This window comes from Toxotes jaculatrix, chromosome 13 (assembly GCF_017976425.1).
Source record: "Toxotes jaculatrix isolate fToxJac2 chromosome 13, fToxJac2.pri, whole genome shotgun sequence".
In the NCBI taxonomy this organism is placed as follows: Eukaryota; Metazoa; Chordata; class Actinopteri; family Toxotidae; genus Toxotes; species Toxotes jaculatrix.
The window spans coordinates 10,576,729-10,596,319 of NC_054406.1; the positions used below are offsets into that span (position 1 = coordinate 10,576,729).

The 19,591-nt window shown below is 38.7% G+C and overlaps 1 protein-coding gene across 1 annotated transcript; it reads right to left on the reverse strand.

Annotated features, from left to right (window-relative positions):
- Positions 1–7,306: 7,306 nt before the first annotated feature.
- On the reverse strand, positions 7,307–19,145 carry tmem64 (transmembrane protein 64). Its single transcript, XM_041053789.1, has 3 exons — positions 17,620–19,145; positions 11,747–11,902; positions 7,307–9,548 (listed from the first exon to the last, which is right to left on the reverse strand). The coding sequence occupies exons 1-3, from the start codon at positions 18,322–18,324 to the stop codon at positions 9,357–9,359; spliced, it is 1,053 nt and encodes a 350-aa protein (XP_040909723.1). The 5' UTR covers positions 18,325–19,145; the 3' UTR covers positions 7,307–9,356.
- Positions 19,146–19,591: the final 446 nt, after the last annotated feature.

The window sequence follows — 19,591 nt, forward strand, 5'->3', positions numbered from 1 at the left end:
ACTATGACGTTTTTTATGACATTTTGAGGTCAAAAAAAATTTTGACTTTTTTTGGTCTTACTATACTATGACGTTTTTTATGACATTTTGAGGTAAAAAAAAAATTTGACTTTTTTTGGCCGAAAAAAACGCCTTACTATACTATGACGTTTTTTATGACATTTTGAGGTCAAAAAAAATTTTGACTTTTTTTGGCCGAAAAAAACGCCATACTATACTATGACGTTTTTTATGACATTTTGAGGTCAAAAAAAATTTTGACTTTTTTTGCCCGATTTTGACGCCTTACTATACTATGACGTTTTTTTATGACATTTTGAGGTCAAAAAAATTTTTTGACTTTTTTTGTCCTAAAAAAACGCCATAGTATACTATGACATTTTTTACGACATTTTGAGGTAAAAAAATTTTTTGACTTTTTTGTCCGATTTTGACGCCTTACTATACTATGACGTTTTTTATGACATTTTGAGGTCAAAAAAAATTTTGACTTTTTTTGGCCGAAAAAAACGCCATACTATAGTATGACATTTTTTATGACATTTTGAGGTCAAAAAAATTTTTGACTTTTTTTGCCCGATTTTGACGCCTTACTATATTATGACGTTTTTTATGACATTTTGAGGTCAAAAAAATTTTTGACTTTTTTTGGCCGAAAAAAACGCCATACTATACTATGACGTTTTTTTTGACATTTTGAGGTCAAAAAAAATTTTGACTTTTTTTGGTCTTACTATACTATGACGTTTTTTATGACATTTTGAGGTCAAAAAAAATTTGACTTTTTTTGGCCGAAAAAAACGCCTTACTATACTATGACGTTTTTTATGACATTTTGAGGTCAAAAAAAATTTTGACTTTTTTTGGCCGAAAAAAACGCCTTACTATACTATGACTTTTTTTTATGACATTTTGAGGTCAAATTTTTTTTTTGACTTTTTTTGTCCGATTTTGACGCCTTACTATACTATGACGTTTTTTATGACATTTTGAGGTCAAATTTTTTTTTGACTTTTTTTGGCTGAAAAAAACGTCTTACTATACTATGACGTTTTTTATGACATTTTGAGGTCAAAAATTTTTTTGACTTTTTTAGCCCGAAAAAAAACGGCTTACTATACTATGACGTTTTTTATGACATTTTGAGGTCAAAAAAATGTTTGACTTTTTTTGTCCGATTTTGACGCCTTATTATACTATGACGTTTTTTATGACATTTTGAGGTCAAAAAAAATTTTGACTTTTTTTGGCCGATTTTGACGCCTTACTATACTATGACGTTTTTTATGACATTTTGAGGTCAAAAAAAATTTTGACTTTTTTTGGTCTTACTATACTATGACGTTTTTTATGACATTTTGAGGTAAAAAAAAAATTTGACTTTTTTTGGCCGAAAAAAACGCCTTACTATACTATGACGTTTTTTATGACATTTTGAGGTCAAAAAAAATTTTGACTTTTTTTGGCCGAAAAAAAAACGCCATACTATACTATGACGTTTTTTATGACATTTTGAGGTCAAAAAAAATTTTGACTTTTTTTGCCCGATTTTGACGCCTTACTATACTATGACGTTTTTTTATGACATTTTGAGGTCAAAAAAATTTTTTGACTTTTTTTGTCCTAAAAAAACGCCATAGTATACTATGACGTTTTTTACGACATTTTGAGGTAAAAAATTTTTTTGACTTTTTTGTCCGATTTTGACGCCTTACTATACTATGACGTTTTTTATGACATTTTGAGGTCAAAAAAAATTTTGACTTTTTTTGGCCGAAAAAAACGCCATACTATAGTATGACATTTTTTATGACATTTTGAGGTCAAAAAAATTTTTGACTTTTTTTGCCCGATTTTGACGCCTTACTATATTATGACGTTTTTTATGACATTTTGAGGTCAAAAAAATTTTTGACTTTTTTTGGCCGAAAAAAAACGCCATACTATACTATGACGTTTTTATGACATTTTGAGGTCAAAAAAAATTTTGACTTTTTTTGGTCTTACTATACTATGACGTTTTTTATGACATTTTGAGGTCAAAAAAAATTTGACTTTTTTTGGCCGAAAAAAACGCCTTACTATACTATGACGTTTTTTATGACATTTTGAGGTCAAAAAAAATTTTGACTTTTTTTGGCCGAAAAAAACGCCTTACTATACTATGACTTTTTTTTATGACATTTTGAGGTCAAATTTTTTTTTTGACTTTTTTTGTCCGATTTTGACGCCTTACTATACTATGACGTTTTTTATGACATTTTGAGGTCAAATTTTTTTTTGACTTTTTTTGGCTGAAAAAAACGTCTTACTATACTATGACGTTTTTTATGACATTTTGAGGTCAAAAATTTTTTTGACTTTTTTAGCCCGAAAAAAAACGGCTTACTATACTATGACGTTTTTTATGACATTTTGAGGTCAAAAAAATGTTTGACTTTTTTTGGCCGATTTTGACGCCTTATTATACTATGACGTTTTTTATGACATTTTGAGGTCAAAAAATTTTTTGGCTATTTTTGTCCGAAAAAAAACGCCTTACTATACTATGACGTTTTTTATGACATTTTGAGGTCAAAAAAATTTTTTACTTTTTTTGCCCGAAAAAAACGACATACTATACTATGACGTTTTTTATGACATTTTGAGCTAAAAAAAATTTTGACTTTTTTTGCCCGAAAAAAACGCCTTACTATATTATGACGTTTTTTATGACATTTTGAGGTCAAAAAATGTTTTTACTTTTTTTGGCCGAAAAAAACGCCTTACTATACTATGACATTTTTTATGACATTTTGAGCTCAAATTTTTTTTTCACTTTTTTTGGCCGATTTTGACGGCTTACTATACCATGACGTTTTTTATGACATTTTCAGGTCATAAAATTTTTGACTTTTTTTGGCCGATTTTGACGCCTTACTAATCTATGACGTTTCTATGACATTTTGAGGATAAAAAATTTTTTGACTTTTTTTGGCCGATTTTGACGCCTTACTATACTATGACCATTTTTATGACAATTTGAGGCCGTTCTAACAAATGACGCCACCCAGAAGAAGAGAAACTGTTCATCATACAAAAGAGAACACAGTGACATGCTTATAATATGCTACACACATACAGCACCTTCTGGGGGAAAAGACATGTCTTTTGTACTTCTGTATGTTTCTGTATATCTGGAGAGCAGATGAGATTAGGGCTATTGGAAAGAATAGAATATAGTGGAGGCATTGGTGCAGTTGAGCTCCTTTTACTTGAAGGCATAAATGTCTATTTATGTCAGTGTGCCATGTGAACTATATAATGGAAATACATTCTACATAGATGTGTTAACATGGAGTTGTCATGACAAGCTGTGTAGATTCAATCTATTAGCAGGGCACTGCAGGGAATTGAACCCCACTCTAGTGTACTAGGCGTACCATAACCAGTGCCTTTTGCTTTTTCAAGTGATGTAAAGGTAAAGCAAGACCTATATTTCAACAGCATTTCTTAAATATTGTGTTATCAACATATCTAGTTAGAATGAGATATGGCATTCGTGGAAATGCTGTTGTAATGAAGGAAAGAAAACCTTACTTTGAATAATGTATATGACATATATGTAGGTATTACTGCTATTGAATCAAAGCATTGATTTATGGCATATAATCTATAATGTGTTATGTATTTTTGCGTTACGTCTGTGGGTAAGTGGTGATGTACATGATTGTATATGATTTGAAATAGTTCTTAATTGTTGAGAAAACAGTAGAGAAAGCAAAAGATTTGGACATGTAAAGAGCACACAAACACACAACAGGCTTCATTAACCTGCTTCATCAACATCTCTCAAACTGAACACTGTGTGAGTTATCCTCTGACAAACTTCATGATACTTTTTCTTAACATGCAACTTTCTTGTAACCACATTACACATGTAGTCACATAAACACAACTCACTCAATGTACAAATGTCCATTAAAGTTCATTTTTTCATATATATATCCACAAATACCAGGATATTTAACCAAGGACATCTTGGTATTCTTAACATACGTGGCTGAAAATAACACCACTGAAATGTCTACACAAACTCGAATGTATACTGCACTGTATGCAATGATTCAATAGCATCTCTGATCTATATTCTACATTTTTACTGTCTCAGTTCTACCCCAAACCAGATGTAACCTTCTCCTTACAGTCCCTGCCAACACATTGTCAAGACTTCAAGTCTGAGAGTGTTTTCATGTTTGCTCGGCGCGCACAGTCACACAGAAGAAAAGCTGACCTTAGGAGAGGACACAGATGTGACTCTTCCCTGGGAGCAGGCGTCATCAGAAAAAGCTTCCCTCCCTTGTTTGTCCCCCCTGCACCCTGGTTCCAGATCAGCAAGGACACATGGACCAAATCTGTCAAGATTTACTGAGTTCACCTAAAGCCTACGATACATAAAGAATGAGCATCCACTTCTTTCCTGTCACAGTGATCATCTCTGGCATAATGTGGATATTTTTTTTTTTGATCACCTTACAGCCAAATGGTTATTTGAAAAGTTTTTTGATGATCAGCAGAAATCAGAGTTCAGTTTATTCCCAAGCTCCTCCAGAGGTGCACTACTTTGCCCTACTTGTGTACTGAGCAGTTTCACACTAAAGCACTGCGGAGGAAAAGAGCAGCAGGTCATAGATGGTACAGATGGAGGCAACAGCTGTCTGGGCCAAGAAAGTGGTCATGTGATCTATCTGCCTTGAGCACGATCCCCCCGCCAGAGGCCTAACAACATTTCCCTCCTCCACAAATCCATAAACATCCACACCATAAGTTTCCCTCTGGAAGGCTGTGTGGACATATTCCAAGATAATTTCCCTCAGCCTGTTTTTTTTTCTTTCATTATTTCACTCTCCGATGCGTTTTCAAGCACCAACAGCCTCGCAGATGTATTTTTGGAGATTTCCCTCCAAAAGCGTAGCCCTCAGTGAGAGCTAGGGCTTTCATTTGAGGCCCGTCAAAATGAATGTTCTTGGTTTTGTGTGGACGTATATGTGTGCTGGCAGGGAAGCTCTGGGACGAGGTTTGTCCTTTGAGGCGGGGTTGGATGATGATGGATCGGACACAGATCTGACCCGAGCCCGGAAGAGATTGGCGGATTGTGTGAAGAAAGGCAGATGAATCTGTGCTGCGGCTCTTGGTTACAGATGCAGCAATAAAATGCAAGAGCAGTCTGGTCTGCTATTGTTCGATTGATAGACTTTGGCTGGGCCCTTTCTGAGGTTTCGTTTCTTTGTTGTTTTTGGGGTGTGCACAGATGGCTATGGGCAACTTTTTTACTCTGTGTGTGTATTTGTGTGTGGTTACATGGGCACAGCACTGTTTACAAGCAGAATCAACCTGAACCATGTCTGTCAGACACCATCCACACAAACACCCACTACCACCCTGTACAGATAGCTTGTCACAGGCAAGGCAAGGGCAAGCATAAGTGGTCCTCCACTCTATATCACCACCGCCACATCCATCACTACTTCACTTCAAAATCACTGTGACAAACTGCCCCAGAAGCCAGCATTATTTCTGGCCTTACAGTGCTGCTGCTGCATATTTGAAGACCAACAGTTATTTAGAGGTTTGCAAGGTAAGGGGAAACCTTCTAAGCAAGAATATTTTGTCTTCCCATCACTTTCAAAGTGTGACAGATGAAGCCAGGTAATATTTAGAGACTTATGCTAGGATTTGGGAGAGGTTATGATGTGCAGGGAAAAGGATTTCATAAAATGCGTGGCATCTTAGAGATAGTGATGAGTTGAAATTTAATCAGAAGTGGAAGCTTTTCAACTCAGTTCTGTGAAAACATCTGTTGAGAAGTCAAGAGTTTCCCACTGATACCAATTACTTTAGGCGGCTTTTCCATCTTAAATATCAAGGTTGACAGAAAGTTTAGTAAAGGCAAGCAAGGACAGGGATTCACTCAGTATTACATAAGGTATCCTGAGCTGTAAAATATTAAAGAAATACAGGAATGGACTAGACGTCTCTGCATTAAAGGGGTACTCCAGTGCTTTTTAGTATTCCACCTCCATGAGGTTGAGGCACTCATAAAAGACAGACAGAAAAAAGAATGGTCAAAACTGATGCAGCAGAGGCTGAGATATCCTGACTTTTGGTATGGGTCAAGCTCCAAGAACACTGGAACATACATTTCCCATAATGCATAAATTCAATATTTGTACTGGGCAGCCCATGTTAAAACTAGGAAAGACAGCTTTATTAGGTTTTATATAGAGAAAAGAATAAATCTGTTATTAAAAAATGTAAGTCAAATAAAAATCTGACCAAACATTTTGTAACAAAGACTGACAGGTTTTATTTTCTCTCTCATAAATAACACTGAACAAGCATCATACAGCGATAAATATCAATATTTATACACTGTAAAATTCTCTGTATTACAAAATACAGTATATGTATAATGCACTTGATACAGATGGGGAAGTATTGCATTTCATAGCACCAAACGCGACCCTTAACTTGCCCCTTTAAGTTAATGATCTCACACTGTACTCACTGTAACACTTCAGGTGTGCAGTTACATCCCAGATTCAGGTCTTGTGTGGGTATCTATGAAATATACTTCCCTTAGGAATCAGTTGTTGCATAACTAAATCTAAGTTAAGTAGAGCCCACCTAGAAAGAACCAAAGCCTTTTGCTGTCAAACTTTTTCCACCATCTTTTTTCAAAATTCCAGTTGAGAGGCTAAATTATGAAGAAGTGCGTCCATGGTGGCCCATCAACTTTTGATGTATTTAATTTTTGCATTAAACATGGCATAAATGTCCACTTCTTTCCCACGTCTGAGCAGAACAGCTACACAATTTACACTTTATTTGGAAAGTAGGAGCACTGCTGTCAGGTGAAAGCCTTGTGTATTTACAACATTGTCTCATCAAAAACAAAAGAAAAACTAATTTCCATGCCTTTAAAAAGTGAGAAAGTGAGAGTAGAGTAGATTTCATAAAGCCCACAGCCATAAAACATACTCAGCTCTCTCTATACGTAAACCTTCAATTCAAGTAAGACACTGGAAATATGTTCACATGTGATTTAGAAGATTTTCATGTGACAGGAGTGAGAGGTTGATCGCTAAACATCAATGAGCGATCAGTAGGTTAAGGGACTCTCCAAAGAAAGTGCTACAGAGCTGAACACGCTGTTCTGATCACAGATGTTGGTGTGCTCCCTTAGGCAACACAGAAATGTCCATCAGAGGCAGAAGGAGGTAAAAGGCAGGTTGAATACTTTAACACAAACCTGGGAATGTTGATACTCAATGTTATAGTGGAACATGGATCGACTAATGACTCAAATGCTGTTTTTTTTTGTTTTTTTTTTGTTTACCTTCGAACGAAAAATACATTTTTTACAAACAGATCTTTCACATTGGATTTGAACAGCTATTCCCAAACACCTGGCTAAAGATCTTATTGGTAGAACTTCTATCTTTTTTTTTCGCTTCTGACTTTCAAACATTATTGCTAAATTCAGACAGGAAGGGGCCCTTTCAACCTACACTTAGTATGAAAATAACTTAACAGCTTTTCAGAGGACTGACAGCATGGAATGTGTTTAGGCAAACACTAAATCTGGCTATGAGAAAAAAAAACATAATAAAAAATAACATAATATTAAGATGAAAAACAAAACGTTGTGCCAGTGATACAAAACAGGCTTTAGTGAACAAATACAGGGACATAGAGATGGATTTTTCATATAGGAGCCCTTATTATTCCTCAATCAGACTTTGTCTGAGGAGCAGCATCACAATAATTCATGTAAAAATAAAAAGTATTATCACATTCATCACTTAGTGTCCATGTTGTGTTTGATTGTCAGCTTCTGAGACACATCTGCTTCACCTCCTGACCAACCAAACCCCTTCCTAGTTTATCTTACCTGTAAGAAAATAATGCTTGTGTGTTGTAGTGGACTGTGCAAACAAACCTACAGCATGAGAGCTTTGTCAATGTATTATTAAGAGCTAAAACACAAAAAAATTGTTCACAGGTAATTTAAATCATTACCAACAACATTAAGTTATAAAATTAAGTAAGTCATAAGTCACATGTAGCCTCAGTTCAGGTGGGGCCTGTGTCATGGCATCTAATAAGCTTTATCAAATTATGGCACATAAAAAATAACAGCCTCTTTATCTTATCTAGCTTACTCATCTATAATGAAAGTTAAACCTAAAAAACCCACAGACTTAGGTTTGTGTTATTTTGTATGCATGTAAGCATTTCTGATTAGTTTGGTTTCAGCACTGAAATATGACATTCATGCCATTTCATCACCGATGTATTGCACAACATTGTCAAAACTATCATCTTAAGCAAGAACTATGTAATAAGCCTAATGGATAATCTCACAGCCAAAAAAAAAACCCAAAATGAATCATAAACATGTACAGGAAAGCTCGATGTCTCAGTGTCAGTTCAGTGTGGGACTCTTTCTGTCACAGAACATGTGGTTGTTCTACCGAGGAGCCGCTCACACTGCACTTCAACTTTCCTGACAGAAACATTCCTGAGTTTCCAGCTCTGAAATCTGCTCTCCTCTCCAGTTGCTCCTCTCAAAACTGCAGAAGCGCTAAAATGATCTACAGGCAGACAAGGCCAATTCAGCTGATGTGGTCGCAAGCAAGCAGAAATCACACGGTTAGAGAGGCCTGTAGTGCTTGCTGAGAGCTTCTCCCCTCACTCAATAGTCCAAAAATAAGACACTTAAAAAAATGAACTGGACTAAAAAGCCAAATCTTTCAAAAATATTAATAATGCCCTTATTATTTATATTGTAAGCACTGGATGTTGACAAACAGACCCTAAAATTTCCTGAACTGAAAAAAGACAAATGTAGTATGAGATAAAGGTGCATAGGCTGGCATTCTTTTGACACTGAAATGGAAAAAAAACAATTCCTTGGTTCTCTAGAAAGCTCCAAATTGCACATTCATAGCGTTAGCAGGCAGTTAAAGCCAAGCTAATTTTTTTTTTTCTGACTCACTCAGCTACTTCTGATGTCTCTAAACATCATCATTTCATTGACATCTCCTGTAACAGAATAAATGTTAAGAAGTACCTTGATGAAAAGAATAATTATAATAAAAAAAATAAACTCCCACACCGCAAACCCATTTTCATCAGCACCGTTTCTTCAAAAGGTGCATGGTCCCACACTTATAGGAAAAAAAAAAGTTCTAACAAAAGACATAAGCTTTCAGGGTTTTTCTCACCTGGGCGACGACATACCACACCATCACCAAGTTTCAGACACTGTCTGTTCAGTCACAGGAGCTACCACCACATGTAGTGATTTGACGTCACACCACATTAATGCAGTTTCCACTGCCGGCTGTCGCCCTCTTGCTGCAGTAGGTGAAGCTGCTGTGATTGGTGGAGGACCCGTTCATGTGCGACGACTTTAGCTCCATCTGGCAGGCGGCGATGGCTGCATTGAGCTCTACCTGAGCCCGGTGCACGACGTAGAACATCAGGCCGATGCTGATGACGATCTGCGCAAGACAGAAGAAACTCATTCTGCTTTGCTTCAACCACAAACTTTTGTCTAAAAAGCTACCAGTCTTTCGTAAGAGCTTCAGATTGACCAAGCAGCTATAAAACTTACCATGAAAAACTGCTTGAATAGAGCTGTGAAACTAGTTTGTTGGGTGGTAAGATACTAACTACAGAACCAGGGCTATCTGCCTATAGGTAGGAATAATCTGATCTAATTTTTTTTCCTTGGCAGGTACTGATTCTAATACCTCAGTTCAGGATATTTGCCAATACCATTAGCTGATTTGATACCAGTACTCTCTTATTCCCAAATTTGAAATCTGTACACCACACTGCATCCAACTCCTTGTGATCATTTCTATTTAAAGCATTAGTTCAACACCACTTTCTTGCCAAGAGTTAGATGAGAAGATTGATACCACTCTCATGTCTGTACAAAAAATATGAAGCCACTGCCAGCAGCTGGTTAGCTTAGCTTAGAACAATGACTGGAAACAGGGGGAAACAGCTTGCCAGACCTATCCTCAAAAGAGAACAAAATCAGCATACCGGCACCTCTAAAGCTCAGTAATTAAGATGTTGATGTCGTTTGTTTAAGCTGCACAAAAACCAAAGTGCAAAAACTACAATTTGCCATTTTAAGGGGGGTCATGAGCCGGGCTGTTTCTCAGCTGGGAGCAGTTGGCAGGAAACCAGTGGAGAATCAAGCAAGTTAATGTTTCCCAAAAGAGTATTTCCCAAAATGTACAACTATTTGTTTAAGGTAACATGAGGGCAGAGCTGCTGTGGTGCTAAAAAAGAGTCTGCAGCCCAACATATTTTAACAAACGTTACAGGTTGTTTCAACTCTGAATGTTACAATAACACTGAAAAAGAAATGTAGTTAACATGCAAAGGTAATAGACCACAAACTGGAAAATACATAAGAGTCAACATTCCTCAAGATTCTTCTGCATCTGTGTGTTTCTCTGTGTTTGCCGTTGAAAAAAGAAATGTTTGTATGTATGATGTGTGTCCTGCTTGGCACACAACAGCAGGAGATAACAGGGCTTTATCAGCTCCTCCAGATGGAGCTTCCCACCATCAGTGTTAAAAAAAAGGCTTCTACGTGATTAAGACCAGTTGTCAATTTGGAGCAAGAGCTTTCGGTTCTGTATGAAACACTGATACCCACTTAATCTTGAACTGACCCTTGACCTCTGTGAACTTTACACAGAAGCCACCGCTGATCCCTGAACACTTGTGATGATTAAATGAAGCTGAACAGGTGTTGAGGATCTGGTAACAGCTTGAAATGATCTTTGAGGCTAGATAGAATTGAGGGCATATTTTGGTTCTCTATATAAGATTTAACATTTGTACTCTAGAGGTTTACGTAAAGACTGGAAGAGGCAGATGTCTTGATTTTTGAACTAGGATACAGTTTGAGAGGACTGGTGGACATGAATTTTGAATGTAAGAGAGAAAAAAAAACAAACAAAAACACAAATAGCTGCCTATCACTTTACTGTTTACTGTTACACAAATATTATCCTCAGAAAGGAGGAACAGGTATGTCACCTGCAGTCTGAATGTGCTCTATGTATTATCACCACCATTAAACCTCAGTGTTTACAAGAGAATACTAAAGCTCTGAAACAACATATTCCACCTGCATTTCTCAGAACTAGACAGTGAGCAGTCTCTTCTGTTTGTGTGGCAGAGGCCATTTGGGTTGTGTCAATAGAGAGCATGTTTTTCCTGTTGCCATCTCAATGCCTTGGTGAACAGTGTGTACAGAGGTGATCCTGAAAATCACCTTTGTACACTTGAGACTGTCTGGCCCCGGTGTGCCACAAGAACTAATTAGGAATTCGCTGTATTCCTAATTGCAGAACATTTGGTGGAAATGTAGCTAGCAATGATGAGTGTGATGCGACAGGCTCTGCTGTGCACCACAATGCTGGTTTTCCATTTTAAAATGTAGAAAACAAAGTTTACGAGTTCAGCCATTTTGATGCAAAATTTCCAAAATTATTTTAATACCCCAAAAAAATGTTGAATGGTGAGAGTGAAGTGTCCACTGCTCTCCTGCCTGCCCTTACTTTGTTATTTTAAGACCATGACAAAGCAAAAAAAAAAAAACCCAGGGTTATTTTAGAACATTAGGAAAATCAGTATCTTCTAACTTATTGTATTATCACCGACAGCTCACCTGCAGGCTGAACACAAAGTAGCCGCTGATGCTCTGCTCAGCGATGACGTCCTCCATGGTGCGGAGCGTGGTGCCCAGGTAGGAGTTGAGAAGCTGGGTGGGCAACAGACCCACAGAGGAGGCCACCAGGTAGTTTGGCAAGGACACGTCTGTGATCTTAAAATGGAAACCGAGATAAGAAACATGTATCAATTTACAATAAAGTAACTTAAAAATTCTGCTTTCTGTCTGTTTTATATTGACATGAAAAACAAGAAAAACAATCCAACATCAATCCTGCATATCATGCATTTTTATTTAGGATTAGGTTTGAGGTTCAACATCATTTCATATTACTGTTTATTATTTGTAGTTTAGAAACTTCATATTCAAAGGACAGAACTCAGACTGAATGACAGTGTGCATGTTCCTTTGCTAAAAGAAGTAAGACAGGTGTGTAGAATCTGTTTACCTGCCCAAGCAGGCAAACAGATTTTACACACCATCTGGTATAATTACCTTGAACTACAACATGCTATCACAAGTCCTGCTCAATGTCTCATTTCATATCTCGGTACCACCTAAATATAAACAAGTGCCTGCGTTGCTGTCACCCTTGATCCCTTGATTAAGTGATGACATAAGCTGATGCGTGTCTGTGTCGGCTGTGTGAGGATGTGACCTTGGCACTGTGTGCACTGTGACTACACTGTGGCTGACAGAGGCACATCGGGGCGCCATGGCGTGTTGCTGCAAGACACTGCCTGTGCCAAAATGTTATCAGGACAGTAAAAGATTTGTGCCAGATCCAGCCCCAGTGTCTCCTCACAGTGATAAATCCTAAACCCTCTCATCACACCACATACTAATAAGACCCAGAGTTACACTTTGATTACAACTAGGCTAATCAAAACCTGGTTAACAGAGCTAATGTTGCTGTCAAGCTGTTTATCCTCTGTATGTCTCATTGAGCATGTTTTCCTCAGTGCAATAATGTAACAGTCATTTTCTCCTTGGAAGACTAGAACCAATGTGTCCACACAATGTGTCAACACAGTCAAAACGCCTGCAGCTGATCTCTGAGACATGGCATGTGAGCCAGTGAAAGCTGCAGAAGAAGAAAAAGGAATACACTGTCTTTCTCTCAGCCATCAACCCCGAGTTGTGAAGCACATGTCCTCTGAAGTCGTTTCCCACTCAGGCATCCGTCGTACGCAGCTGCCTTTTATATGTGACATGGGAAGGGCTAGTCGTTGGTATTTTTATAACCACGTAGAGAATTCCCACTGAACCTCCTACTTGTTTCTGCAAGCCTATATATCAAGATAATGTGCAAATTCAAGTGAAAAAACACCCCATCCTAGGCCTGACCTGATTCATTCAGAGCAGCAGCAATGCAGGCCTAAGATAGTGCTTGTAAACAAAGCAGGACGTAGGGCCTCTTGACTGCATAGTAAATTTCAGGATTTCTACCGTGATGCTGTTCCCCTTTTTATCTGAATGAGCACAGGGCTTACACTTTGTAATAAAGTGTGAAGCAAAGGGTGTGATTAAATGCTGCACAAACACGCTTGACTGTAGTTAGGGTCCTATAAATCACATGGCAAATTCCCAGATTGCTTCATCAGCTCATTATGACAGTAGAGCGATGGAGCCAGGCAAGGCACCAATGTTAAAGGTCATAAAGCCTGAAAGTGCCTACTTCGTCCTCCAAGGATTCACAAACATTTTTCCAGCACTGTCCCACTGTTTTGCTAACTGCTGCAGTCTATGTGTCGTTTTAGGTTACCCGCTATAATGTAGCACATCCACTTCAGCAGAAAGAAGTGGGGGGCACAGTGAAATGTAGCCTCACCCACAGAAAGTGCTTACCAAGGGCAGAGAAGACAACACATAATTCCACCATGAGCCAAAATGTGAGCTGTAGAAGAACCCACCCATGGTTAGTTTCCCCTTTTATTGTTGAGAATAAGACCATAAAGATACAATATCAGCTCAGCTTAGTAACAAGTCTCCAGGTAAGATGTATTACAAGGTGCACAGTTAAGAGTCTGAGCTGGGGTTGAAATCCCACCAAGCCAGGAAGTGAAAATGTACCAGAGGAGGCTGGCGGAGAGAGGGATTCAGCTTATTAGCCTGCTTCTGGCAGGGTCGGCTAAACTCCCTGGTGAAAGCTCCACTCTGCCATTTACCGCTCCAGCTAGAACAAAGGAGTTTCACACTGAGGTTCGTAGGATGAGTCGACGGCCTGATTTTTTCAGTTTATCTGACCTAAACCATTTTCGGTTTGGTTATTAGCTTTCTCATATATATATATATATATATATATATATATATATATATATATATATATATATATATATATATATATATATATATATATATATATATATATATATATATAAAAAGCTTGTTAGTTGCAGATATGTCAGTATCTGGGTGTATGCCAGTCCATAAATTAGAAGAAACTGAAGAAGAGAAATGCAAAAGATATGTTTTGAAACAGTTCCATCATTCTGCTATTTGTCCACCAGAGAGTAGTGACACATTTATTTTTCATCTGTAAATTATCCTGAGCATTTTTTATATGCCTGTAAGTCTGTAAACCTAAAATATGTCAAAGGGAAAAATCTCAGAAATCATGACAGTGAGTCAAATACACCCTCACAAGACTGTCAAACATTACAACAGACAGTGTGACAAACTGAATGAGGGGCAACAATAAGGCCAGTGACAGTGACAGCAGCTGGGCAACACTGTGTAAAAAGTCTGTCCCTTTGACTTTGACACCTCATTTTCACCTCTCCAGAGTGGAACAGTAAGTTCAATGTTGTGACTATGGTTAAAGCTTCAGCCCTGATCCTGGCATGAGAGGGATATTTCAACCTTTGGACACAGAGCTATGTCCTAACCATGGAGTCCAAAGTATGAACCAATGACAAATAGAAGCTGTTTAAGTCATTCAGGCAAAAGAAAACCATCTGCTAGGCTTGTATGTCCTGTTTGAAAAAGAAGTGTTCCTTGCGTGGTACTAATACAAAAGAATTATTCAGTATCTATCCATTTAGCATCACAAAAACTCTCATAATCTTGTAGCTGAAACATTATCCTAAATTTAATTCACAGCAGTTCTTCCAGTGTACTCATCACAATGGCCTGAAAAAACAACTACTGAAAAGTTTCTTTAACCTTCAATTTAAAAAATAGGTAGAGTTGTGATGCCAACATCTTAACAATGGAGGAATACACTCATCTTCAGCCTCATACTCCATTCAAATGGATTTCAAAACAGATCATCACAGATTTTGGAGAGTACCTCAGCTCTCCCCACCTATTTTTCTTGGTTCATGCCAAAATCCCTGCTTCTGTCAGCTCGCTGCTCGACTCTAATGTCACAGCCCAAGCATCTGAATTTGAGATGTTTCTCAAATACCAGCCTGTCAGTTAATATACAGTGCGTCACAAAAGTCTACTGCTGAGAGTTTACTACTCAACACATTTTCCTCTTTACACTAACATAAGAGAAAACAATTTTGGAAAAGGCAGCCAATCATGCTAATGGTCTGCATACTGCAGTTTGTCTGGGGCATCAAAACTCTTCACAGAAATGTGGCGTACATTCAGTGATCAGAAAAAAATAGAAACATCTGCAATCCAATACAAAGCCAGTAATAAATTTACAGGCTTTGTACTGGAACTGAAAGTGTGAGCAGAGAGCTGTTGACTCATCTCATTAGTCATTTTTGAAATCTGTGTGGGGTGTTGTTGTTTTGGGTTAGATTATTTTCAGTGAGATTTCTAATATCTTGCTTCTGCATGTATGTTGATGAGGGCAGACCAGGACAATGGAATAAAATAAAACTCTCTGCGCTGGGTCAATACAGCTCTGACACATCTCAAGATCTAAATGATCATAACAAAGTGGTATTTGTTGTAAGGTGGTTATGTGTGTGCATGCAGAACTGTCACAAACCAAAGCCATGTAACCAATCCCCCCGCAGCCGAGAAATCTCTAAGTACATCAGTCACCCAAGAAAATGTACTGGTTTAGCAGCATGCAATTACTGTGCTCGTGAAACGCACTTGCGTCATCTTCTTTTTCTTTTTCCTTTTCCTGCCTCAGGCCTGTGCACCAACTCCTTCATGCTTTGAGCTATTAATGCCTTTCAAGCTCCCCACTTTGCATCCACGTCTGGATGTTTGTGCAACTGTTTTCCTTCAACACTATTTTGATTCTCTGCTCACCAAACATATTTGCATTGGCACAGTGCAATTTTCAAAACAGTGGAAATTAAGGGTAAAAGAAATGTCACCACCAAAAGAAGAACAATGAAGTACTACATATGTTGACAGCTTCCCATGCATTTTAATCCAGGTGCTTTCTAGCCTGTCAGTAGTTTTAAAATGTAAGTAAAATGGGCAAAATTATGTGTTGTTTAAGTGGGCTAGATTCCACCTTAACTAAAGTAAACTGAACTTTGTTTGACTTTGCTGACTTTATCCATGTTGTGCACTGCATGAAAGTCAATTTGACAGGCCTCATATCTTAACTCAGAACATTTGTTCTTGCATTTAGGTATTGATGAAAACACTGATGCTTGCACACTGACTCTGAACCACAAATTTATTTAGATAGGCAACATTTCATCCCAGTCTAATCTTAATCAGGTCAAAATGTTTGTATATGGATTTATATAGAAATGCCATGTACATTCATTGAATCTCTGCAGTTACTTGTTTATATGCAAAGGATGCAAGCAGCCATCTCCTGATTTAGTTTTCTATTGTGCAAACCTGATACTGTTTCACTTATAGCGCAATGCCAATACATTGTAGTAACAACTGTTTGTAAGACAATTATGTGATGGGAATCGGTCAGAAAATGTAGTACTACTGAGGCACTTCCAGCTCCATGTGAGACATATTGTATAATCTGGTGCAACTGGAGATAGTGATGAGGGCTTTTTTTTGCTGCAGTATGGCTTGTAATACTCTGGAGATCTAAGCCTGAGTGGCTACATAACATCAAGTTCACCCCCAGGTCAGTATTCTTCATTAATCTTTCAATTACAGCTGGCATAACATTTTTCATGTTGCGTGACCCCCCCAGCTCATTTTTTCTACAATATAGTAACTTGTCCCTCAAGGCTTTTTTTTTCCCATTTGGAGGTATCAATGAGTTGACTGTGAAGGGTAATCAGCCAGTATAAATTATTCATGCCATGCATGAAGGTCAAGGGCCTCAGGTTAAGTGTAGGAGTGCAGCTGAGAGCAATATCCTGATACTGCTTAGCTTCATAATTTAGGTCACATGGTGTGTGATGCCTTGGCCAATGACTTTAGACTTACTTTAAAGAAAAATATGTCCATGATTTAGTCTAGATTATATTAACATCACCTGATCATTACTAAGTTCAGAACAAACAATGCTTCAAGTATGAACTTACTCCAAACTATGACTTAAACACATGATACTTATGGTTCAAACTGAAACAAAACTTGATGCCCTTGGGCTACAACAGAATCTGTTTCATAGTAGCCATTCTTCTATCTACAAGAAGAATGAGTTTCCTTTCTCTGGAGACTGACAGACTGGGGACCGGGGACGATACAGGAAATATCACATGTGGAAAAGCTTCTGGATAGATCTGATTTCCCGTGTGGTGGGAAGGCCTAACAATAAGAAAATCATTTTCTTCTAAAATCAAAAAGGTCACAGGTTTGATTCTCATGACTGCAAGTGATTTGCTGAACCGTTCTCCAGTAGGTTAATGAGCTCTGCTCCTATCTGGTCCACTGCAGTGAGTGGACGTGTTTATAATGGATTTTACCTGACTGTCTAATGTGCTTCTAGAGTGAAAAGAAAAAGATGACAATAGTGTTTTCATACTCACCGAGAAAACTGCATTTTGGAGCCCAAAAGGTATGGGGGTGAGTCTCGCTAAGGCCACGACTTTGAGTCCACTTCCTCCCTCCACCACTCGTATGACAGCACTGAGCTGCTCACTGTTCCCAACCTTGTTCAGCACCCAGTCTGTCAATAAGCGTTTGCACACCAGGTGTGCCACAAAGGTCCCTATTAAAACTCCCACCATGACTAGTCCCATACCCAGCACAAACCCATAGAGGTAGCCAGCTGCCACATTAAGAACAATATATCCCCATCCACATGGGAACGACACAATAATCAAACCAACTATAAACAGCAAGGCTCCAACAAGGCTGTCCAAGCTCTCCACCCAAAGCAGAAGGTCCTTGAGGTATTGGCGCACAAGGGCAACCGAGGAGAAGCATACAGCAGTCAGGATGCATGCCAGCAGGGCGCTCTTGAAGCAAAAGGTGGTGATACAGCATGGGTGTCTGAACTCTCCACCACTGGTGAAGGTCATCCCCCCTGTATCACTGATAACCTCAGGGTCTCCATCTGACTTCCCTATGCCAGCCCCTCTCTCGTCAAAGGCGCTGCATATCAGGATGTCAATTTTGTCACACTCATCTGTGGCAGTCCTCTGCAGCCAGCGGTTGAGCTGTATCTGTGCCTTGCCCACTGCATGCTTGACGAGCTTGGTGAAAAGCTGCACAGTTGTGGCCCCTGACATATTGGCCCTCAAATCAGCTGTGGGGACCAGCAGCAGGGCTCAGATGAAGCGTCCAACCTGGAGACAGCTGTGATGTTAGAGGTTTTCAACCAGTCTTTACATCCAGTGCAAGTCCATGTCTCGCAGTGTCAAATTGTTGAGCTTCAACAGAGACAAGTATTCATAAACTTTTAAGACGGCTTCAGCATTGACAACCCATTGTTCTGCAACTTTGAGAGCAACTGTATAGTGAGACATAAAAATGAAATCCGTCACTCTCTTTGGCCATTACATTAATTGTCCGGTTTAACAGTGTTTATCTTGGGTACACGAGCTGAGCAACGTGCCAGTCCAACGACTTAAAAGTGTCAGTTTTGTAGTCTCTGTCTGAAACACTCGCCATATTCAGAGTTGTCACCCCTCAGCTTCAGGACAGCGCAGAGTCAATGGATGGAAGAAGCTGTCAGGATAGCAAAGAGACGGGAACACTGACAAACCAATCCAACACTTATCTCTACTGAGATGTGGCGCAAAATCATTAACTTTTACAAAACCACCAGCTTTCCCATCCAGCTAACGGTAACCCACTAGCATAAATCACTGCGAGGCTAACTTACTCCCGTCGTTAGCTAACTGGCTCGCTGTGTGGATAAAGTCCTCAGCTGCATTTCAGAGACTAATGCTGGTCTTTAGCTCCGCTTCTCCCGGACAACAGAGCGACAGGCGGGACGCAAAAGTCGGATATGAAAACGCAGTTTGTCGTTTCTCCGCTGGCTGGGTGTTGTGTTCCTCTCTTCGCCTTCCCTCCGCGGTGAAAGCCACTGCTATCGCTGCTCGAGCTCTTCACACCGAACAGTGTTTGTGTCCCAGAATGCCAAGTAACCCCAGACCACGTCACCGACTGTTACGCCTCTTCATCCAATCAGAGGTAGCCCACCAAGTTATCGCGAGACTACAGGACAGATTGAGTTTGTTTTGGATCAATTATCTTTTAACGGTGTCTGCGGTCATTCACTGCGCCGCTACACAAGCAGACCTAACTACTATACAACCATGCAATCACGTGTTAATTACTTCATCGTTAGCAGCATATTCGTTGGTGGCTGTGTTGGAGCTTATTTTAACTGCGTTATGTTGTTGGGTCAGCAGTAAATGTTTTTAGTGACATTCTAATACTGGAAATAAGTTATATGGACATCAGTCATCCAGAGAAGTCATATCAAAATGTAATTAACCAGTATCTAATTAAATAAACATTTTTAACATACAGCTTACCTTATACAGAATG

Bases quoted from the DNA above. Each gene is read 5' to 3' on its own strand.
- tmem64 (XM_041053789.1), bottom strand. From the start codon at position 18,324: ATGTCAGGGGCCACAACTGTGCAGCTTTTCACCAAGCTCGTCAAGCAT. The intron at 11,903-17,619 runs GTGAGTATGAAA...TTCCATTTTAAG, and splicing joins TCCAAAATGCAGTTTTCTCG to ATCACAGACGTGTCCTTGCC. The intron at 9,549-11,746 runs GTGAGCTGTCGG...TGTCTTGCGCAG, and splicing joins ACTTTGTGTTCAGCCTGCAG to ATCGTCATCAGCATCGGCCT.